A 25,354-nucleotide genomic window follows, 5' to 3' on the forward strand; every position below is an offset into this window, starting at 1 on the left:
TTTCTAATTGAAAACTTAACAGCTGTACTTCATATCCAGATTATGACGGTGCCCTTTTCTCTAAAGTGACACCATTATGGTTTTAGTAAAGGTAAAGGCCCAGCTCTCTTTCTTGGACCGGGCCAGCATTATTCCATTGGTCGTGAATTATCAAAGGGGCGGGGGGGGGGGAGGGGGTGTTGAGAGACCAGTTCTCATAAAACGGCACCGACCGAGGAGCTAACGACTTCATCGAGTTAGTATTAGAACTTCAAGCATTGAATACATTTCAAGATATTACTAGCTTGAAACGTTGCAAGTTATGAAACATAACCTGAGCCCAACACATTTTCTCCTTGTTGGATTATATAACAGTCATGTCCATCTAAAGTAAAGATCCTTTATTGTAATAAAGAAATATGGGATTGTAATCCCTTGTTCATATCATTGTCTAATAATAACGGTAAGGCAGAACAGAACAGTTCCGTTTATATTTTTGTACAACCATACCACGCAATACACTCTGTACTAGCCTTTACATGAGTTACTGGAAGAATTCACAAACAATGGCATTTTATTTCGTGTCTTCAATATTTTATGGATATAGTAAAAGTTATCAATTATTGATTGCTCTTCTGTTGATATCTTCTGTTTTGAATACTTTCCAAACAATTAACAATACAAACAGATTGAAAATGAAACTGAATTGTATTACTTTTAGGTCAGTAGGTTATATTCACCAGAGAGCACAATAAACAGAAAACTGAGTTACCATCAAGCACGACAAAAGCTCCCGATTTCTTCAAGCCTCTGTTATATAACCTGGCTATGTATGAGGATGCGGGAAGAGGGGCGGGGGAGGGGGGGGGGGCACTCCCCGCAAAAAATGACACGTGAAATGGTGAATATATAGATTATATTTTCATTTATACATATATATATATATATATATACATAAACATATACATATATATATATATATATATATATATATATATGTGTGTGTGTGTATGTATATAATATATATAATGAATTTACTGAAGTTAAAAAACATTGAAGCTCTTAAAGTGACCACCAAAAATGGTATTGGTTTCAGTGTCAAACACTGTTAACATTCTATACCTAATTGAAAAGTATAAAAGGAAGGTTTCATATATTCCATTGGCACTGTGACATCATATAGATTCACAAGATGAGAGCACCAAGCACGAGTTTTTAACGAACTATAATATCTCCCAAAGGGAGCATCCTTAATAAATCAAATAAACAAAAGAATGATGATAATTAGAGGGTTGCAAACCTTTAATTCTGACGTCATCGTCTTTGAAACGGACAATAGTTGGCGTTTTTTAATATCTAACCGGTAAAACAATATTGTTTTCAGGAAAGCAAAACAAATTTCGTTAATTGTTTGTTTTTTCTGTAAGTAAATAGGTTATATATATATAGCCTATATATATATATATATATATATATATATATATATATATATATATATATATATGTATCCTGGGTAATCTGTCTGACCATAATAAGAAAGCTTGAAGGGAGTCGCATTGATCCTTCAAGTACGTTCACACTGTCATGGTCTCGGGGATATGGCTTTTCTTTCCGGGTTCAAGCACTTTGAGCAGTCTGGGGGCTTACGATACACTAACGTGATTTCAATCACTCTTTTTACACGTGACGAATATTTATATATATATATATATATATATATATATTTATATATATATATATATAAATATATATACATATATATATATATATATATATATATATATATATACATTGGTATATTTGTTTACTTCAACGCATGATAGCTGGGACTTAGGTTTACCTCGGGGATAGGTTTACCTGACACCAGGTAAACCTAAGTCTAGGGTCTTCTTGTTCAATCAATTTCACTTCCTTTGAGGAATGATTATTTCGAGTTAAGAGAAAACCTCATAAACTTTTCATTTCCGAAGTTACACAAAAAAAATCGTTCATTTAAAGGGTAAAATTTCCCCTCAAAATTGGAGGTAATTCCGAAGGGTATATAACAGAATTACGAACATGGTACATATGTTGATCCCAACTTTACACCTCGATTTTGACCAAATGCGGCTATATATAGTTCCGAAACTTAAAGGTTCCTCTAATTACACTGAAATCTTCGTAATTGTACTTTTTCTTCCATTAATTTGGGATATTTAAGAAAATAAGACTTTCTATTTTAACTGGCAAATTTACACGTAACGAAACAACGCCCCCACACATAAGCAGTTCTTTCTATGTTCGGTGGCAGGGCAGTCGATCGGATCGTATCGTTGCTATCCCAATAGCCTACATTCAACGTTACTTTATGAGGCCTAGCCATGTACAGTAGTCTACAAAGGAAAGTACCGCAGGTTACCGTAAACGTTGCCCATTTGAAGTTGGCTTTTGGACTTTGGTGCAGTATATGCATTGTAAGTAAATTCCTTAAAAGTGTTCCGGATATATTAATAACATTTAGAGTAAATACCTTCATGCTGAACACAATTAAATTAAGACCATGGTTAGAGTTAGAGTAGACTAGCCTAGGCCTAACGTTAGCCCTAAATTGGACCTATCAGTATTACTGGCTATGGTAAATCACAGCTGCCTGCTACTGCCTTTGCTGATACTCGGAATATAAATGTGATACATAAATTAAAGTATATACTTGTAACAGACTGGTCAACCTACACATTTTGCAGCCTGGTGATCTTCCAGATCTTTGAAAGTAAAGGCTTAATAATTGACGCACCTCCAAATATTACTAGGCCTACTAGTACTAGGCTACTATTACTATATATACTAGCCTACTACTACTGTAGCTAGTACTAGCAACTATACAGCAGGCAACCATAACTTTTTGCAGCCAAGCAGAGTTAAATATTTCATGAGTTTGAATCCATTTCAGGTATTTGCTGATCAAATTGTTTCTGTGCATGTTTTGGGGCATTTGGAAATCTTACTCCCTAAAAATAACCAAAATTACCTCAATATAATACCACTAATCTCTGGGACCTGACCTTTCTGAAGTTAGAGGCTCAGAGCATAGCAAACAGCATCCAAAGATACTTAGGCCTTCACTACAGTAAGCTCATCGACAGATGTGTCAATTTAGGAGTATGAAAGAACTTGCATTCGTGCGATGCAATTTTGAACCATTTCATGAAATATAAATCTTTGGGTATGTCTCAATCTCTCTGACATAAAATAAGGCAGTCAGAAAGTCACAACTCCACAAAAACAGATACACAAGCAAACGGAACACTACAGTAAAAGAAAGGGCCTGACAGATTCCATAAACGAGTTACAAAAGTAAAAAATGTGAAAACGTTTGCCGTCTCAGTACAATATTCATCCCCACAATATTCTCTATATGTGTTAGTGTGCATCACTAAGCCCTGTGCGTACAGTAGTAGTGGTGTGTCATTGGTTCTGATTCAGAGAACTAAGTCACACAGGGCCTCAGTGTAGCAGTGTACAACAATTTTTTGTACTGTAACATGAGTTTTTTCCCCCTGCACCTATGGGATGAATCATGGCTGAAGGTAAACAATTGAGTATTCATTTTAGAATAACAACGCAATCATGGCTAAGTAATTTAGGCATTTTGATATTAACGTTATGATGTGGGTAGTGTTAATAGTGCTGAAGTAATAGCTTGATCAAAAGTATTCCTCAAAGTCCCACAATGCCTTCACAGGGTGACCTACTGTACAGTCACTTGAGCACTTAGGAGTTTTTGCAAAAAGAGCAAATTCCTTGTCCAAAATTGCTAGGTTTGATCCAGTTTTACGGAGTCCCATAACAAAAAAACACAGTCTGTGATATATCAATGGAAAAGTGTAAAGATTCAATGTAACATATTTGAAAGGATTAGAGTATGTTGAAAAACCACCAGCTATGCATTTTAAGGAAATAAACAGTACCTCATTGAACCTTGCATTGTGTTCACACTAATGAGTTATGAAATTGTTATCAGTGTCTTCATCATTAAAAGCTATTAATTAGGTTGATCAATGGTCTCACATATTAGTGCAATCACAGAGGTTAAATTTCAATCAGGTTATAATGCCAAGGGAATCCAGACCTACTTCATAAAAAATATAAAAAATTCATGGCTACTATATAAATCATTCATGATAAAAACCAGCATACATACAGTATGTGCAACTAAAGTAGTTTCATATTGGGTATCATGTCCAAATAAAAGCTCTTGATTGTATTCAGTTTTCATACTTTTAAAAATGACCATCTGTGTGCAGTAATTTGGTGTTAGTAAGTAACATGAAAATGCACAAGACTAATGTTCAACAGGCACTAGATAGTTCTCATGTCCATAGCACAAACCAGGGAGTTGTTCCATTACAACTCCCTGCACGAACAGGCTATTATGATCAGAGTCATGGAACAAATAAAACTCCCTTGTATGATGTTAGAACTGTACTGTGTGACAAAACACTTATATGCATACATGTGGTAACATGTTGCTATGATCCGATACTAGCTGGTTGGGTGTATAAATAGATCACCATTATGCAAACTGCACTGCACATGGTTTCCATTATGTAATAAGTTTCATTCTATGAATTTGTCAATCTGACATGTATGCTACTGTATATGTGTAGGCTGCATGTACAACTTATTGTATCTTAATAATATACAGCAAAAAACTATTGAGAACTGTGATAAACAACATTTTCAAAGTGACAGTTGGGGGTCTAAAAAGACCACTGAAAGCCTTCTGTAGCGATATAACATGATACTAAACATTATATATCTCTGCAAGCTAGTGTACCCTGCTTTGAGACCCATGGCTTAAATAAGGTTTTCACAAGTTTGCCCTGTTGACCCAACCACTGGCCTAGACATACCAATAAATAGATCTATCCATGCTTCAAATTGAGTTTTCACAATTTGACCATTTTTACCTAAATTACCTTTGACCTTCACCAAAAACAATAGGCTTCTTGTACTTGTGATGCATCTATACATACATACTGTACCAACTATGAGATCTGTCCAATAAAGCTTACTGTCATGAGAAACTGTGTTTACAAGCTAGGATCACAAACACAGTACTCCTACCAATGCACACGCACACATATGCCATCGTGAGTGGAAAGTTTCAACATCATTGAAACCAAACATTAAAAATGAACTCAGTCATAATGCCAAAGTCTGTGTACACGAGTAGTCCTGAGCTTAAACCCCAAATGATACGTTGAGGGACTAAATGTACCGGTATACATAGTCTAGGGTGCATGCAATTTTTTAGTATATGAACTGCATGCGGGATGAGGCATTGAACCATGCATGAATACTCAGTCAATCTCTTGAAGTGATTGCATGCTACATTCCTGGGTACAACTTACATACCAAATAATAGATCAATATTCAAACTTAGTAGAGTGGCATTTTTCTCAATTGTTGCATATGCAGTTTCCATGAAAAAAGTGATAGCTAAATTAACTAAACTGACATGAATATTGGACAACATGTACACTAAGTATTGACATCAAATAGGGAACTGCACTGTCAAGACTTCCACTTGCAATTTATGAACAATTATCTGGACTTATTTATGTTCATTCTCTTGTCAGAAAAGATGGCTCAAATTTGGCACAATTTGAGGAATGCATGAATGCAGAATGAGAACACCACAGCAGATATGCTCCACTTTATTGCAAGAAGTACAGGGCTGCAATTTCAAGGTCGACACAGGATATCAAAATACTGTAACTTTGAGCTGCTGGTTCATGCTGACCATGGGATGCAGAGAGAAATGGCTTATATGGAAATAAGGAGCTCCCACAAGCATATATTGCAAACATCCCAGTTGTCTCTAATATTCAGTAAGTATTGACTGTGAGATATATTTTAAATCCCTGTGACCTGAAGTTAGTTTTCTAAAGTCTTCCCTTTAATATCCTCTAAGTCTGATCAACACACACTATATATACATAATATAAATTTACTGTACTAAGTTTCAACATGAACAAAGATGATGAAAATTTGCTGTTTATTTTCAAAAACTGTAAACGATCTAAGGCAACGGCTAACAAAGTAATGTAAGAAAGACTTTCCACTTCCCACCAAGTCCACTGCCAAACCTTTTGGTTTACTTTGCTACTTCCACCATCATAGAATGTTATCCGAATTGAAATGACTTTATGTGTAGTCTTTGAAAACCAAATGTACTGTAAATCTGCCATCTGGCAGGCTGGAATGAATTGTAGGTAGGATTGTGAAGCAAAGACTTGAGGTGTTAACACACCATCACATTTTAACCTTGATTATGATGTGTTTATTTGTACCTTTTGCAACAATGTCAATATCAAAATGTGAGGCTTTAAAAAAATATTTACATGGAATGTACTTCAGTGAAACTTTGACATATGATTGAAATGTTGTTTTGGTTCATTGTAGGTTAACGAGAGCTGATGGAATTTCTCCACAAGAGAAGGAAGTACTGTCATCAATAAAATCTGCAGACAGAAGAATATTTTTACTGAAGATCAAAATTTTCAATGAAAGGAAAGGCTTTCGATTAAAATTGGACAAACAACTTCTGTAGATATAATGAGGACTAGATTTATATGTCATTGCTTGGAGCAAGGTACGGTGCATTCTATGAGTTTGAATTTTTCTTTTTAGTTTCTGGACAGGTATATGACATGCAGCATACAAATTAAAATTTGTTAATGAATTTTCTTCCTTTACAGCATCATAAAATTCATTATTAATAATCCATTTATACAAATTCTTATGTTGCTGTATTTGAGAATAATTTTCGTTAGTAAAACAAAGATTTTAATCATATTCATTGCATTAACTATTATTCATGTAACTTCCTTACTTCACTGTATCAAATAAAACATTGTTTCACCAATCCATTATTCCAGTTGTTATACTGCTGGGAGGGGAGACCCCAAGGTCTTTTAATACTTCAGTTACCCAATTAATGCTAACTAGATGCTCAATAATGCTTCCCACAATGGGGATGTTGAGTCTAGCAAACCTTAAGTCTAGTGGACCCTCAATGTAATGGGCATCCTCCCCCCCCCCCATGTTGGTACTGCATGTGGTATACTTTTGTTAGTGAAACTAAGAGTTTCATCCTAGTCATTACATTGAGGGATGCTCTTTATTAAACTCCTTTACTTCACTGCGTATTGGTAATCAACTATTCTAGTTGTAATGTTGCTAGTACTGTATTTGAGAATCTTTTTGTTAGTGAAACGAAGAGTTTAATGCTATCCATTACATTTAGGAGTACTCTCTAAGTGTCTACCTTCACAACATCATATCATAAATTATTAACAATCCATTATCTCTTTATATTTATGGCAGAGCTGTAGTCGAGTCCAATTACCCAGAGCCCGATCCAAGTCCGAGTCCATCTTGTCTGAGCCAAATACAAGACCCCTCAAGTCCGAGCCGACTCCAGATACCAAAGATCACCTTTGGTAAAAATTCTTGAACTGTTATGATAATTATGCACCCAGGAGGAAATTTACCTCATGCTATAATTTTTTCGGACCAGATAAGTGACAGCAAGCTCTTCCTGGTTCATAAATGTTATAAAACTACTGGGAGGGGAGACACCAAGGTCCTTCAATACTTCAGTTACCCAATAAATGCTAACTAGACGCTCAATAATGCTTCCCACAATGGGGGTGTTGGGTCTAGCAAGTCTAGTGGACCCTCAATATAATGGGCATCCCTCTTGTTGGTACTGCATGTGGTATCCTTTTGTTAGTGAAACTAAGAGTTTTATCCTAGTCATTACATTGAGGGATGCTCTTTATTAAACTCCCTTTCTTCACTGCATCGTATTGGTGATCCATTATTTTAGCTGTAATGTTGCTAGTACTGTATTTGAGAATCCTTTTGTTAGTGAAACGAAGAGTTTAATGCTATCCATTACCATGGGCGGCGATCCGTACTTCCGAGTGGGGGGGATATGACCTTGTTGACTATCTAAGCGTAGCGCCACCATGAGTTGGCGCGAAGCGTACAAGAAAATTTTGGGATTTACAGACCCTCTAGATGGCCGGAAACGGCACTTGCCGAGGTTTCCAAGCGGCATATACCCAACTTTAAAATAGGGATTTCATGTCCGAAATATCTCATAATCAGGATCCAAAATACTTTTTTTTTTTAATTTCGGGTGTTATTTTGGGAAAATTGCCCCTGTCAATCTTGTTTCAGGCCCTACGTTAGAATGTTCGAGAGCTCTTTATATTATTCGATGAAGAAAATGGCCTCATGCAGGCTATTATAGGCCTATACACATGCAATACACAATTACACATAGTTACATTCCTAGGTACCGATTGCTAGGGCATCCAGGTGAAACGTACGTGTATTAACAGGGGCGTCGGAAGCTATTTGGGATTGGTACGGAAGATCAGAGTGTGGCCATCTACCATAATCATCGGGGGGGGGTGGGGGACGTTTGGAAGGTTAAACTACGCTACGCGCCACCATTGGTTGGCGCGTAGCGTAATGGAGAAAATTTTGAAAAAATGCCTCCCAGATTGCAGGAAATGGCACTTCCCGAGCTTTTCTTCTGTGCATTCTCCCTTGTCTGTTTTTGTACCCGATTAATCTTCTGAAACACATTTTGAAGTATGTTTTCATTTTGGTTCTTTATTTTTTGCCTTTTTTTCTTCTTAGTGCTACTTTTTCTCCTTTTTTTTTGCGCCGTGAATATTGGTCCGGCGAACCGCTCCGACGCCCCTAATTAAGCATTACCCTGGTAACATGAGATTCTCAGCTGTTCGAGGGAACATGTACGTGTGTAGGCCTACTATAGGGCCTATATGAATACTATGAGGGTGCATATATGTACTATATCAATACCGTGGGCGCAATAATACATTTTGTTGTTATAGGGCCAATGAAGCCTACAGTCAACTATTCTTGCTTTATAAAGACGGTTTATTTGAAAAGATCGCACTGCGTTTATGGTATAGGCGAGAAATGAAGCTAAAAAGAGCCGTACATTCACGATGATGCATAAATGAAGGCATGAAAATATTCTTATTCCTGGCATTTGGTGGGGGGGATATGGTGTGTTACATCCCCTCCACCCATTTTCATGGGGGGGATATATCCCCCCCATCCCCCCCAGGATCGCCGCCCATGTCCATTACATTTAGGAGTTAACTTTCTAAGTCTCTACCTTCTCAACATCATATAATAAATTATTAACAATCCATTATCTTTTTATATTTATGGCAGAGCTGTAGTCGAGTCCAATTAGCCAGATTCTGAGCCAAGTCCGACCCCACTTCGTATGAGCCAAATCCAAGACCTTTCAAGTCCGAGCCGACTCCAGATATTCAAATATGATCACCTTTGGTAAAAATTCTTGAACTGTTATGATAATTATGCACCCAGGAGGAAATTTACCTCATGCTATAATTTTTTCGGACCAGATAAGTGGCAGCAAGCTTTTCCTGGTTCATAAATGTTCAGCCCGGGCGCTCAACTTTCAAACCATGCAGGGAGAGGCAAAATCATATTCAAACCACAACCACCGCCAGGTTAGAACCTGCTTGTGAGAACCCTGCTCTACTAAAAGTGAAATTCTAGTTACATTTAGGATTGCTCATTAAGATTTTCAAATCATCATCATTGTCATGGTTGCTACTTTTTCTGATGTCATCATCATTTGTGAATTATTGTGATTGTTGCCATGTTACATTTGCCAGTATCAATTTTGCTTATTGTTCTCTCAAAATTGCAGAGTAGAAGGAAGAAATGTTAGCTAACAGTTATTATACCATATGTTCTTGGTCTCTAAATTGTTTACGCTGAGGTCAGTATGAACAGAAGTGTTTATAATAGTTTTCCTTTCTGTTAAAGTATTTTCTGAATCATTTCATTAATTTTATATTTATACTGGAATTTTCAGTAGGTGTTGGCCTCATTGAGGGTCAAGGCTACTCAAGGTCAGTAGAGTAACATAGAGCATCTAACTCAACAAGGAAAAGTTGGTAGTCATATGTAGTGCATATAGGTTTCTGACATTGAGTACTATTCTATAAACAGTATAGCAGAAGCCCATGTGAGATAACTAGATATCTGAATCTGAAAGCCATGTTAACATGATAGTTCAATATTGGAATGATGAATGGAAGTTTGTATGAAGGTGTATCATGTGCTGAGCTCTTAGCCAAGTCAAAGGTTATTTGAGGCCAATATAGGTAAAATCTGAAAACCTTCATGATCCCATACTATCTAGTATCTGACTAGTAGCTGCTTTAATAGCTGAATCTTAGGGCAATTAATATATTTATCAGAACAAGTAATGTACCTCAAAAGACTTCTTAAGCTCTTTTGAGCCCCATTCAATATTTCAGTGTATTAACTTCATCATTCTTTTAACAAATTTACTCCAAATTACTAGTTTCATGTTCTGGCAATGAACCTTTGTCATATCATGTTGCATGAGTGCTGTAACTGGTTTACAAGCTTGCAAAAGTCTTAAAAGGAGGATAGGGTGTTGGGACAAATAGTTCAAAATAATATTAACAAAATTGTACCATATTTTGCTTTTCTTTTTTCCCATATGTTGCCACTGCTTGAATAAGACTAGTTGATAGGACTTTTTGTGAGCTCCACCTTTGACAACAAGGTACAGTAGACTTCAACTGCATCTTGTTGGCAACATCCTAGGAAAGTTTCAATAAACACAGATGTTTCTATAAATGAGGAATCTGATGAACATTCCAATACTGCAAGTCTTTATTGGACATTTCAGCAGGAGGCAATAACCAATTCTGCTATCGTTACATACTGTAGGTCCTTCATAAAATGCCACTTAAAGAACTGTATTACTTCCTTGGAAGGTGAATTTTATTGTCAAATACAACATCTGTCAAATATTTAGTTTCCCAACCTGTCCAACACCTCCCCCCCCCCACCCCTCCATTTATCCCGAGTAGTTTACAGAAACTGGGACAGAACATTTTTTGTGGGAAACAAGGTTAAATAATGTTGTTTGAGGTATTGAGCATTTATCTATATGTCCCTTTCGAAACTAGATAGGAGGAAGTAGCAAACAATGCAAGGAAAACATGAAGTTCAAGTGGATGCTTTAATTGCTTTTACCCAAAACATTGCTATATTCATTGATAAATATAATCCACTTCAAATTCAGTACCGTTATACAACATGCAAAAGAGTTATGATATTGATGTACTTTCTGAATTTAGACCATTGCAGGTGAACAAGTTTAACATTGGTTTTTAATTTGACTGTATGTAGAAAACACCCGTTACATAATGAACCTCAGATACAATGTCGTGCAAATGCATATTACTGCTAGGAGCTGTTTAACAAACAGTGAAAGAAAAATTTATTACTCGACTATCAAAAGATTCGCAGAACTCCACTCCTTCAACAATATTTACAGTGGTGCAGACTTCAAAGCAGTGCAAGGGCAACAACTGTCTATCTCTTTAAGAAATTTCCAAGTGCTTTCATTTCTAGCATTTGCATATGTTCAAAAGAAAAATGACAAATTAAAAGATGTGGTCTTTTCAACATGTTACCACATCTCCCCCCCCCCCCTCTCTCCCCCATCAAAAAAGTATTGCATGTACAGCAGTGCAAGGGCAACAACTGTCTATCTCTTTAAGAAATTTCCAAGTGCTTTCATTTCTAGCATTTGCATATGTTCAAAAGAAAAATGACAAATTAAAAGATGTGGTCTTTTCAACATGTTACCACATCTCCCCCCCCCCTCTCTCCCCCATCAAAAAAGTATTGCATGTACAGCAGTAACCCTTTTTGTACATGTGCAATACTGTATATGAGGCAGGGCCTTAATCATGACTTGACCAAGCCCTTTATCCATTTGAATAGCACAAGTTATGTCAGTGGTATTCACATCAATGCCTCATTGAAAATGTGCCTCATGGTGAATTTTCTAGCTGATAGCATGAATGTGAATGAGCTGAAGTTGTTGAAGTTGCTTTGTTTATATATTTCTGAAAGTAACATGAAATTTCATATTGATTTTTAATGAAAATATTTGCATTTATCGGTAATAAACAGAAAGAAGACATAATGATTTCTGCTAAAGTGTCTTATCTCTGCCTCTTTTGTTACAAATTTGTTCATTGGTTGGTCCTTGTACTTCGAACATATTGCTCCCTAACTCAGCAAACCCATATTCGATCTGAAGATGCTAATTCAGACAGCTTACTGTTCTAGCAAGTTCTCGACCAATTATATTGATGAATTTGCATCTGGATGAATTTGCACTGGATGAATTTGAATCATGCCAACTATGTAAGGAGCCATTTCTTTAAACCTTGCAAGACTGTGCGGAAAATATATCATTCATTGGTCTGCATGGTATCGAATCTCCATGATGACCACTCATGAACGACCCTTCGACCGCGGACCGGCAGTAGGCTATAGTTGCTGAAAAACCTGACGTGACATAGCGCATAGGCCGAGATATGTCATGATATTTCAAAGCAACTTACCAGATTGTCTTTTTTCTTCTATTTCTCTAAACAATTTGATGACCATATCAAGACATGGGGATCTCAAAATAAAGGATGCTGTGAAACTTTAGAGCAGCTTACAAGGCCTGGGAAGTGTTATTTCCAACGATCTAGGAGGTCTTTATAGCTGAAAATTTCCCGTATGCTGAGCGCCAACCCATATGGTGGCACTCCACTCAGGTAGTAACAAGACGCCCTCCCAGGAATTGTTCAAGCCCCCCCCCAAGCGCCCACCCCCTCCACTGGAACAATCCTGGCTACGTCACTGCATGTACCACAGGTTTATCTGATATCAAAGTGAAAGCGGCTTTCCACAAGAATAAAGAAAGCATATCTACATTTTTGTGTAACACCTACACAACTCAATCCCCACGCAAACAAGACTACCTACGTATAGTTTTCATTGAGGATTCCAATAATTCCTGCAATTTCCTACCAATAACATATGGAAAGTCACTCCTGTTATCGTGGCGGAGCTAGGGGTATTGGTAAGAGGGGGTGAGAATGGTCTGTATGGGCGCTTTCGACTTTATCTAAGCGGAGCGCCACCACAGGTTGGCGCAGAGCGTACAGAAATCATTTGAGTAAAGATACTCCCTATATGGCCGGAAATGACCCTTTCCGGGCCTTGCTAATTTGCAGATAAACGAAGAATAAATAGGTGTCATCGCCAACAAAATGTGACAAATGTCAATAGGTAGATGAGAGCGCCATAAAAAAGTCAATACTCGCGAATAAGTAAAAGAAGTGATCAATAGCTGAAAAGGGCGCCAGCAGTCCATATTAGTCCGTTGAGGGGGGGGGGGGGCCTCCGCCCCCTGACTGTATTGACGCTCCGCCACTGTTGGGAGCTCAGTGTAGGAAGAGAAGGGGGGGGGGGGGAGAGGGAGGGTATTTTTTAACGGTTTGGGTGAGCGTCTGCAATGATTCGTAATGACATGTTATCACAAGCGTTCAACATGCTCAAATAAAAAGAATGAATGAGGAGGAATTCATATCACTTTTCAATCATTGTTTGAAACAAATTGAGCGAATTGATCGCTAGTAATCTTGAAATTGGTTTAATCACGGTCATTGTCATGTTTCTCATATGTACCTTTCTCATATAAAAGAATTCTGTACGTAATGTTATCAGAAATACTTTTAAAATGACACCAAAGAGATTAAAAATTCTTTTCGAATTTGTTAATAATATTGTCTTTTAAGAGACACCGTAGACACGTTGCTCGGTTGGGTTTACTGCAATAGTGGCAAATGGAGACCAATATCCGCACTTAGTGGACCTAATGTTATAGTCGTGCATTGACCTTGAACAGAGGGGCCTACCGTGAAAACGTACGGAAAATTCATCCTTTTATATCTCAGCGAGACAATTCCACTGGATACAATAATACGACTCAAAAGTCCTTAGATGTGGTTATCATAACAATCACAATAAAAGATATGTATGAAAAGCAGAACAAAGATATGATGGAAACTCAAATGTGGACCAAAAAACGATGTCCCTACGGATGCCGTTTAGTGACATTTACATAATTTGTGTGTAGTAGGTTCCGTAGCTCTTTTGTGGAAAAACTTTGTAATATGCTTAAAGTTGGTAGTTCATCCATGCTTTAGAATAATGAGAGACATAGATCATCACGTTCTATGAGGAGGGAGGCTATTTTTAAAAATCTGGGTAATAGGTACTGTAACTCTTTTCTTGGAGAAAGCTTGGAATAGGCGGATAAGGAAGAAAGTTTCGAGTTCCTTCCACGCATTAGATAAATGAGGAACCTAGTTCATCACGCTTTGCGAGGATATCTCATATATTAGGTGTAAGAGAAGCGGTGATTGTAAGGACGGGAAGGGGAGAATGGAGGGGGGTAAATGATGTTACCAGGGGACCTAATAATTTGTCCTAAATGAGATTTAAAAAATTCATTAATGTAAGTAAATTTCATTACTGCCTGCTCTCGCTGATTTCTTTTAACCCTATAGAGCGGAGTGTGTGAGGTGAAGAAGGGTAGGGCAGGATGGGGGAGGGATGATAAATGACGATGTAACCAGGGGCTAATAATTCGTTCAATAAGAGATTTGAAAATATATATATATATATATATATGTAAGTTAATATCATTACTGCCTGCTCCCATTGATTTCTTTCAAACCTAAGTTACGCTTATCGGAAGACTATATGCCGATAATACAATTCTTTAACAAGGAGATGCTTCTAATTTATTAAACTGTGTAACTTTCACTAATCTATTTGGAAAAACATATGCTTTTAAGTTGAAAGACTCAGTAAGGATCAATTAAGTAGAACAAGGATCGTTGCGTGCTGCGTGTAACGATGAAGTTTCCTACATTGGGATGGAAGAGTATCAGGGAGTGTAAGATTGGGTGGGAAGTTAAATGACGGTGTAACTGAGAAATTAAAAAAAAATCTTAGTGATAAAATCATTATTGCTTGCTCTTTGCTGATTTAACATTAGAATAAGTGTCTCTAATCATTAGATATTCCTTTAACATACGAGGTTCGGTTGGGGAAGGGGGGGGGGGTACTAGACGGATTGACGGGGAAGAAGATTGGGAGCCAGTGGCGGAGCTAGGGATATTGGTCAGAGGGGCGAGAAAGGTCTGTACGGGCGCTTTCGAAAGTTATCTAAGCGGAGCGCCACCACAGGTTGGCGCAGAGCGTACAGAAATCTTTTGAGTAAAGATACTCCCTATATCGCCGGAAATGACCCTTAAGGTATAGGTGTCATCGCCAACAAAATGTGACAAATGTCAATAGGTAGATGAGAGCGCAATAAAAAAGTAAATAATCGCGAATAAGTAAAAAGTGTTGAATAGCTGAAAAGGGCGCCAGCTTCCCATTTGAGTCCGCCCCCCCCCCCGCCTGACTGTATGGACGCTCCGCCACTGCCTGTTATGACATTAGAAACAAATACTGATATGAGATGAGTGGTGGTATATACCTACTGGCGACTGATAACAGTATTATAGTGCATGTTATAGCCTTTTGACATCGTATGAATCTAGCAGACAACGTACAGGTACCGTCTGGTACCATTATCCGTTTTGAGTGATATTTAGGGGTTCTAGGACAAAATCCCCCGGACAAAATCCCCCCAGACAATATCCCACTGACCCATACAAAGCCTGCCTGCAACAACCAGCGATGGCCCAGGGGTGACAGTCAAGGCATGGGACATTGCACTGGTTAGGGTACCGTTCAGGGGATTGGTCAGGGTACTAGTGAGGGTACTGGCGAGTGTAACTGTGAGGGCTCCTGTTAGGGTACCTGTGAGGGTACCGGTCAAGGTACTGGTCATGTGACTGGTCAGGGTACCGGTCATCATACTGGTCACTCTACCAGTCAGGGTTCCACTCAGTGTACTGGTTAGGGTACTGGTCAGGGGACTGGTCGGGAGTTCATTGAGGGTAATTGCAAGGCTACCTGTTAGTGTGGCCATGGGACATAGCTCCATGTTGTGACATTTAAGGGACCGGTCAAGGTACTGGTCAAATTACTGTTTATCGTACCAGTACTAGTAAGGGTACGTGTCAGAGTATGTGTCAGGGTGCCTTTCAGGATACCAGTTCGGATACCGGTCGAGGTACCGGCCGGGGTACAGTCCAGGGTACTGGTCAGGGAGGAGCACCGGTGGGGGTAACTGTCAGGCTCACTATTAAGGTACCGGTCGGGGTATGGTCGGAGTACTGGTCCGGGAACCACTGAGAGTACCAATGGAAATACTGGTGAGGGTACCAGATGACGGTACTGGATGACGATACCGGGGACCGGGATGACGCATTTTTGTAAAGAATTGATAGGATTTTTTATAGCTTGGGTGGATTTTGTCCTAGGGGGATTTTGTGCAGGGGGATTTTGGCTCTGGGGGATTTTGTCCTAGGGGGACTTTGTCTGGGGGATTTTGTCCTGTCACCCTATTTAGGTATTAGTATTAGACCAAAACAGTATTAATGTCGGCACAAAACAAACGTTAAAGAAAGCTCAAATGTTGTTTGTCCATCTCTAACATCCCTGGTGGAACCATGGAAATATTTGAAAATTGTCAGCACTGTGGCAAGTCCCCAGACATTTTGATATGTTACCATTATAGTTAACAAATTGGGTAAGCCTGTTCAGGGAATGATGATAAGCAGCCCCTCCACTTTTATGTTTTTGACAAAATACTATACACTCAAAGCCAGATTTTTAAAGCAAAAAAATTATGGCTCAGGAACTAATGGTATACTGGCAGTTTTGAACTAAAATCGACAGTGAATATTACATGAATTTCATCAGAACATAATTTAAGTAATGTATAAATGCATGCGCAGTTGCAACTGTTCACTGTATGTTTATTTTTCTTTCACTCCTCAGAGGAATACTGCTACAAACAGTCAAACAACAAACAATTTTCAATTGATCAGGAATACAACAGAAAGTGTCCCTTTCTGTACACTACTGTACAGTATACTGTGTTGCTGACTCAAAACATAAACAGAGATAGAGGCAGTGAATGAGATTGCTTAAAATTCATCAAAAATTGTTGACGATTTGCTTTTTTAAACTTCTACCCAGAAATCTGGCTTATTACCAAACACATACAGTAGTGGAGATTAGCATGATATTAAAAGACGAGACACAATAAAAATTGTACAATCATATTCAAGCAGTTGATTGTAATTTCAATCCCAGTTTATATTTTCCACAAGATTTATTTCACATAAACCAGGATACTTGCACTATTACATTACCTCAATTTACTGACCTCTCTCATACATGAGAAACATTTTGGGAACTAACTTATACCTCAAGTATTTATCTAGACTTACCAGTATAGGCACATGTATCCAATACCGTAAACAATGCAAATTACCACAATATCATGGAGTTTCCATGCTTGGAGGGACAAAATTATACACAATACAGTGTACCCCTGGATTGCACACTTTCATACCTATAGTTACAAATGTTGTGGTTTTACAGTATGTTTCATTGGGCTGCACTAGGTTTCCATGACATTGGTGCTAGTTGCATGTGCCTTTGCTGTATTCACTCCCCTCAATTTTGAGGGGAAATAATTTAATTTTGTTTAAAGAATAAACTGGTTCTTGGTGTAATAAAAGACCACAAGCTTTCAGTAATTAAGTCAGCCCTAACATTGTAAACTTTTCCCATAGCATAACCCCTGAACCCAACTTGTAGAATTGTCAAACTGTGGTTCAGGAACAATGCAGTGTACCCCTGGAGATTTTGAGGGATAAAAGTTTGAAAGATTTTTATAATAGTAATCTGCTTAACAAATACCCTTAGTCCTGCACAAGTATCTGTGTGGTGGTTGTTGAAAATTACTGTACTATGGCTTGCTGATCTTGCTTGGAATACAAAATTAAAACATCTTAAAACATGAGAAATGCATTTAAGAACAGTTAAAGCAAGGTAAGGCAGCAAAATATCCAGTAACCTCAACACTTTAAGCATCAGGACCACTTCAGTTGTATAACAAGTTCCATGTTCTTGACAAGCAGCTGCAAATGTTCCCTAATACTTACAAAAACATGTAGTGCCACAATGTCACCAAACTAAAATATTTCAAGAAGTACATTGCAAAAGAATGAGTCCATTTATACAGTTAAATATGTAGAAGACTTCCCATGAAGACTGGTATGCATTCTCTTGGTTCTGTCTGCTTGAAGCTTATAATATTAATTTCCTCTATCTTTTATATGGTGTAACAGTGTAACATATCCTGGAACTAGTTAGTTTTCTGTTACTGCTACTACATTACTGTGCCAATCCAACAACTATTCCCAGCAACTTCCTAACTCCATTGAAAGATGTGCTGTGTCCCAGAGGATATACATGAGATGTGTGAATCTACTTCGCGATTTACAGGACATACTTTTGCTTTGCTTGGCATCGGCTTCTATGCAAGCTTTTAATTGATAAGCCCAACAAGGAGCTACTGTATACCACTATGTACAGCATGATGAAAAGCTTGGTTGATGATTGTATTCACCGCACTGTAAACTGTGTGATAATCTTGCCTGGCATTTCTAATTAGAGCATATCCTTTGCTGTATTAGCCTGTAGATCTATCCATCTGTTGGTACAAAAAGAAAAGCTTTCTCTTAAAGATATGCTGATTTGGTCCCAATTATAGCACGCGCAATATAGCTTGGAATGTTTTGCGATTACCGAATAGACCTCACACTCTACAAATGAAGAAAACAATGAACTGCTTTACAAAACTAAATCTCCTGTAATTCAGCCAATATTTTAATCATCTCACAGCCTTTCATATATACTATTTTCACTGTAAATTTCAATTCGTTTATCCATCCCATTTTGGGCCCATTAATTCTTGATTCATCTTGCCTTGTATACAACATTACACATTTTATTTATGCAGCCATGCATTCAATTGGAGCTGAAACAGCTCCCTACCATAGCAAGTGCTTTTAAAAGTTGCAAGTCATTCAAGCTTTACCAATTGTAAAGATTTCAAAATTTAAATATGCATGTACATTTTATGTGGACCTAGCCTGACAATTTGGTGTTGTCTTGCATTGACCTTTAAGATTAAAAACCAGTGAGTGGATATAGCTCTAGTGTAGTTAAATACTATGGAGATAGAGGAAAAGATACCACCACATTAACCAGATCATACAACAGTTTTCATCCCTTCTGATTGTTTCTTACTTCATTCCATAACTTTGGAATAAATTACCTCAGATGTTACTCGTATTTGCGATAATAGAGTCCTATGGTATCAAGTTTATGCGATGTCAAACCTACAGAATATTAACTTACTTTTTGGTTAATTCAGAAAATATCTTCCATTTTGCTGTCAATGATGCAGTAGGTCATCACATCAGTCTGTCCCAGACGGCATCTGTGCTCTAGCTATGATTGCTGTCGTTCCAACATTGACTTTTTCACTGCATGGCAGCTACATCGTACAGTGTTATTCCCTTGGATAGTGGGCTGTTGTCATTCATCTTGAGATTGAGAATGTTGATCATCAAATTTGTCTGAGAAAACATTAACAGTGCCAATCAAATAAATATCAAATGGTCAGAGTGTAGATGTGCATTATTTCAATTTTTATTGTACACTTCTCTCCAATATATTTTGGGCCAATACAGAGCTCAGATCTTAAACACTGAATATTGCACATTTAGTCAACTTGGTATTACTTATGGATCTAAATAGACTTAACAAAATGACTTACAGTATATGCAAGGGAGGGGATAGAAGGCTTTATCAAATTTTTGTGTTACAGTATATAGATTTTTGGAGGATGGTAACTTTTAATTAGGTGCACTCAGCTTTTGTAATAGTTACATTATGGAAATGTACTGACTCAATAACCTGTTGGATGCATGGCATTGTTATTTTGTACAAATTTTGGCTAGTTATAAATAAGACACTTGAAACACAATGCATCACTTGAGAGACTTAGATTAAAGGTATTCTGCATTGGCCCAAATTTTATGCTGGATTTTCTAGTATTATATCCTTTAACTGTTTTTATTGATACCCTCACTGGGATATTCAGACATCTTACAGTACAGTGGTGTCTATAATGTCTGAGAATATTTTGGAGAGTAAAGACTTCCAAGAACTTTTTGAAAAGTTCTAGCAATTATAGCATCTTTTATTCAATACAGGCTACTTGTAAGTTACATTTGCATGGTGACTTCAGTCTATAATAATCTAGGCATAGCTACTGTACAGTATAGTAAAGGCTTCATAATTGACGCACCCCCGTAATTGACGCACCTTAAATTATTACTAGCAACGATACAGCAGGCCACCTAAACTTTTTTGCAGCCAAACAGAATTACATATTTCATGAGTTTGAATCCATTTGAGGTATTTGCTGACCAAATTGTGGTATTTTTTAAGCTTTTAACACCCTCCCCCCAGTTTTGCACATTTTTTGGCGGTTTGGAAATCTTACACCCTTAAAATACCCAACATTACCTCAATATGAGAACACTACTCTCTGGAACATGACCTGTCAGAGCTTAGAGGCTCAGAGCATAGCAAACAGCATCTAAAGTCAATGGATGTATACCAAGGCCTACACTACAGTTAGCTTATCGACGAATGTGTCAATTTAGGGGTATGAAAGAACTTGACACGGCAGACATTTTGTGGTCAAATTCTGCTCAATTGTACGGTGCATAAGCACAGAACCTTAAATATTTTGAGATTAGAACATTTCTGAGGAACTACACATATGAAAAACACATACAGTTGAGTAATTTGGATTTTTCCTTGATAGATATCATTGATCAAATCCTTAAAGGAATTGTCTGGTGGAAGATTTTGATACTTTGTCTTTGTAGTTATTATTTTTCTCTTTCTAACCATGTAAAAATTGTCCCCATTCGACGTTTTCTTCTTGTAGAAATCTGGTTTTCAAATTCACCAGTTTCTCACCAAAAGTACCGTTTGTTCGAACGCTTCAATATGGTGATTGACGTAGTGCTTGCAGATAGGCAAAACAGGCGACTTGAAGTTAGCACTCCCAATTCCGCAGCAAATAAACTCACGTGTAAGCACATTGGATTGCCTCATATATATAACGTACATACTCGCGAACGTATATACTACGGTGCTCAGTTGGTGTACTTGTATAGCGTTACACATAGTACACTCACACTCAAACCACAGTTCATTAACTGTTCTTCGAAATCGCTGAAATAAAATTCACGGATCAAATTAACAGTAAAAGGAAACTTGTAAAGTATTCGTTAAACCGAAAGATTAACTTGGCGGAATCGATGTCATCGCAGAACTGTCCGATTGTAAACGTTAGAGTATCCTATACACGCGAACATTCTTCGCGCTGGAGCTGGATACCGCGATGTATAAACAACGAAGAGCCTGCTGTTAAAACTTATCTTGTGTTACACAAAGACCACGAAACCACCGATCTACTACATATATGGCGGCTTAAGGAGTTTTTTAAATCATGTCTAATTTATAAGAAATTTCACCGGAAATTATTATAGAAATTGATCGAATCGTTGTCAGAGCAGAATGTAGCACTGAGAAGCTTAGGCTTCGCAGAACTGTCCGATTGTCAACGTTTGAGTATAGCCTACATGCGAACATTTTTCGCGTTGGAGCTGGATAGCGCGATGTATAGCCCGAACAACTCAGAGTCTGCTGTTAAAATTTACCTTGTGTTACACAAAGACCACGGAACCAACGATCAAGTACATGGCGGCTTAAGGAGTTTTTGAAAACATATCTAATTTTTAAGAAATTTCACCGGAAATTAAGGAAGAAATTTATCTGTATACAAACGCTGTTTTTGTTGTGATTACCGTATAGGTACTGTGCGGAGGGTGGGTTATGACGCAATCTGCTATGGCAGAGCTGACGTCACGTATTGTACTGTTCAAATCATATTTGAAATGTCTATCGATAACGATTAAAAAATCGTTTCTCTGTCAAACGCAACATTAGCGTTCTCATACTTTGACAACATGTTTGGAAAATTATTTACTACTTTTTAAGGTAACTTCTTTGGGCCACCAGACAATCCTTTTAAGTGCGTCAATTATAAGCCCACCATGCTACAGTATCTTGGTCATGATTAGGGCAATGTACAGTAACATAATTGTCCAGCAAAATCTAAGGCCATATATGATACATACATGCACAGTAGGCTAAGAAGTTAAGCTGACCTACTTGAAATCTAATTTCTCTGGCAGTTGGTATTAATTTGTAGCTCAAACTACAGACCAGTTTACCCTTGACCCAATGCTAAGGTAGTGTTAGGACTTGGACTATGGCCCTAGGCTACAGCCGAACGTAGGCTAGGCCTTACAAGTTTTAGGCTAGAAGCTAGTCTAGACTATAGTATTGAAATATGGGTATGAACAAATAACGTGAAGCTGTATGCAACAACGTTACAATATCAACGTTATTAATATCACCAAACTTTATTGACTAATCTCATGGACCTTACCTGAAGTTGTTGGTGAGACGTTTTCGTTTTAACGGTACTTTTTTAAGAAAAAGTCAACAAGGAAAGAACCTGGGCACGAAAACCAAACTACCCGGCGAACGACTGACCCGATCTCAAGCCCAGTCCCCTTGCATCGAGAGGAAACAGATACTACACATCATCTTATATTAGCCGAAACTGTTATTGGGTTGCATGCAATGCAGCCGACGGGTATGCTTTAGCGTTGGCCATGGCGTATACAGTGTACACAGTGTAGAGCGTATACACTGAATACAGGCTACTGCCGCTGTCAAGAAAACTACGGATGCCTGTACGTCAGGTCAACTTATATACCAACTGGGGGATATACTTTGAGAGCAAGACTTAGGTTTACCGTAAGGGTTTGACCAATTGGATTTTTCCTTGCCAAATGACCCAAAAAGTAGGTAGCAACTTATAACGACTGATATGCAGTCCTAGTACCATAAGGTATACTGATGTAAAATTTCAAGTTGATCCAATCATTTCACCTCAGGTAAACCTAAGCACCAACTTGGAGAAGTAAACGTAAATACCAATCCAGTGCTATATATATATATATATATATATATATATATATATATATATATATATATATATATAACAACGTGAAGAATACCAACCAGAATAAATAGAAAATGTGCATAAAACGATAAAAGGAGGCTAAAATAAAGTTTAAAAAAAACAATCATTCCTGTTTATATTTGATTAGAACGATTCGTACAATAAAAAACTATAATTACACATATACAATACAGAAATATAAAAAAAGGATCCTGGTGTAAATCTCCCAAGTTACGTTAAACTCGAGCGAAAGCAATAATTTTTTGGCTAAAAATAAGGATATGCATATTTGTGTTTCGGTTGTTTTTGTTCTGATCTCATTATTACTCATATGTTGACAGAAACGCATAAGAGTCAAATTATATCAATTAACCCACGTGAAAATGAGGTTTAAATAAGTCCAGAATTATGCCTAGCTAACCACCGACGCAATGTTAGAGCAAACATAAACATAAAGAATGTATACACCACTAGCATGCATGCATGGACAAAATCCGAATTTGTATCAAAAGTTCTCAGTTAGATGCCTCTTACATCAAACCCATCGTTTAGCTGAAACAAAATGTGTTGCATACTAGTGTGTATAATAACCTGAGGGATGGGGGGGGGTGGAGGGGTGAAATGCACGTGGTAACACAATGCCATGAATTGATTTACCATTTCGGGGGTCGCATGGTAAAGAAAAAAAGTATATATGTGTATATTATTGTTATCGCAAACAGGAAGCCGATCGATATCAAACTTTGGCTAGTGGATGTATAGCCTATACCTGGGTATTGGACTTCTAGCCACCGTGAGTGATGACGTCATAACGTCCGCCGTCAAAGCTCAAATAGCCACATCGTGCGATGAGATATGCAAGGCTAGAAGGATTGCAAATCATATTCATATTACTATTATCTTAAAGCAGTTATTTGGGTTGGTTTTGAAACTTTCCCGAAACCATTTGTTATTATAAGATCGCACTCACAATGTAGTTCTATACTAAATGAAGAAACCTAAAATGTTTGAAAATCTATGACATTAATTTGTAATGTGCTTTTCTGGCGAGGATAGGCTGAGAATCCAAAGTAGTATCACTAAATTATTCGCTGTTGTGTTGGTACGGTGGGAAATTTATGGTCGTCTAACGTTGCATCATTTCCAAGCTTCTTAGTGGAATGTTGCTCGTGGAGTGTTAGCTCAGTGGTTAACGCCGGTGCCTTCCAATCATAAGGTCCCCGGTTCGAGTGACTCCAAGATTAATGTATGTCGTCCAGTTACAGAGTTGTTGACAATTGACAATTCATAATCACGGACGTTAAATATGAAAGTAAGAGACTGATTTCGGTCAGCTTGCGGCTTTGATAAGCCAACGAGGCTTCTTCGCGAGCTCCTGCTTGCAGGGAGGGTCTAAAATAAAAATAAAACAAAAAGGTGCAAGCGGTTATACGTTTGGATTCTCTCAACAGGTGTCACGCGATGGAACCATAAAGGAAGCGGTCTTCTCTCCATGGGGATGATAACCATTTTTCTCTCAGCAAGTTTCTACGACAACATTTTGAACATGGAAAAAATGTGGGGTCATTCTGAAGAAATCATCAACTTAATCAATAAACTGTGTTTGCTGACGCTTCTTGCGTCATACTTTTTGGTGGCGCTGTTATCAAAACTTCGAAGTCATATGAAAGGGGATGTTCCTTGCCTTGCGTGGGCGACAACTTGGAACGTGAGATATCTCATTAAAAGAGCTCAACTTTTGGATTTACCTAGTAAAGGTTAGTTTATTTCCATTGTCTACAAAAAAAGAAAGAAAGATTTCTCAGATATACAGAAAAGTCAATAAAGGTTTTTTCTTCTTTTCGTACACGCAATTAAAGTATGTACACGTAATGAACACTAGAAAAAAATATGTTTTTAATATTACACGACAGCAACCATGAGAGGAAAAAAAAACAACCCGGAAGAAAATTCCAAGAATTTCATGTTAAATATGCCTATTTATTTTTTATATATTTAAATCTCGTATCAGCTAATCTGAACATTGATAATTTTCGAGTAATATATGAATGAAAACCCCTGACTTACAATGTAAATGTACAAATATTTAGGCTTTAAACTTTGAGGTTATGGATGGAGTACTCAACACGTGACTTTAAATATAATATCAATCATAAAAAATGTTCTAGTATTACACGGATAGGTAAATTTTCCGGTATTTAAATTTCTTGTTTTTTTCTCACATTTTTCCATCGGTCTCTTTGAAATGACTTTCCTTTA

The 25,354-nt window shown here is 37.6% G+C and overlaps 1 protein-coding gene and 2 long non-coding RNA genes across 3 annotated transcripts in view; 2 read left to right on the forward strand and 1 right to left on the reverse strand.

The window, feature by feature from the left end:
- Window positions 1-25,354, forward strand: part of LOC139960055 (uncharacterized) — a 28,413-nt gene that overhangs the window by 1,361 nt on the left and 1,698 nt on the right. Inside the window, exon 2 of the mRNA XM_071958085.1 lies at window positions 24,547-24,852. Coding sequence (XP_071814186.1) covers window positions 24,547-24,852 — 306 coding nt within the window. The remainder of the gene's footprint in view (window positions 1-24,546; window positions 24,853-25,354) is intronic.
- LOC139960249 (uncharacterized) lies at window positions 1,765-12,092 on the forward strand. The gene is made up of 5 exons (XR_011790451.1): window positions 1,765-2,432; window positions 5,601-5,852; window positions 6,427-6,616; window positions 7,351-7,466; window positions 9,247-12,092. It is a non-coding gene; the product is annotated as an uncharacterized lncRNA (long non-coding RNA).
- LOC139960368 (uncharacterized) lies at window positions 16,461-23,106 on the reverse strand. Its single transcript, XR_011790498.1, has 3 exons — window positions 22,514-23,106; window positions 19,336-19,556; window positions 16,461-18,625 (listed from the first exon to the last, which is right to left on the reverse strand). It is a non-coding gene; the product is annotated as an uncharacterized lncRNA (long non-coding RNA).

This window comes from Apostichopus japonicus, chromosome 19 (genome assembly GCF_037975245.1).
Source record: "Apostichopus japonicus isolate 1M-3 chromosome 19, ASM3797524v1, whole genome shotgun sequence".
Lineage (NCBI taxonomy): Eukaryota > Metazoa > Echinodermata > Holothuroidea > Aspidochirotida > Stichopodidae > Apostichopus > Apostichopus japonicus.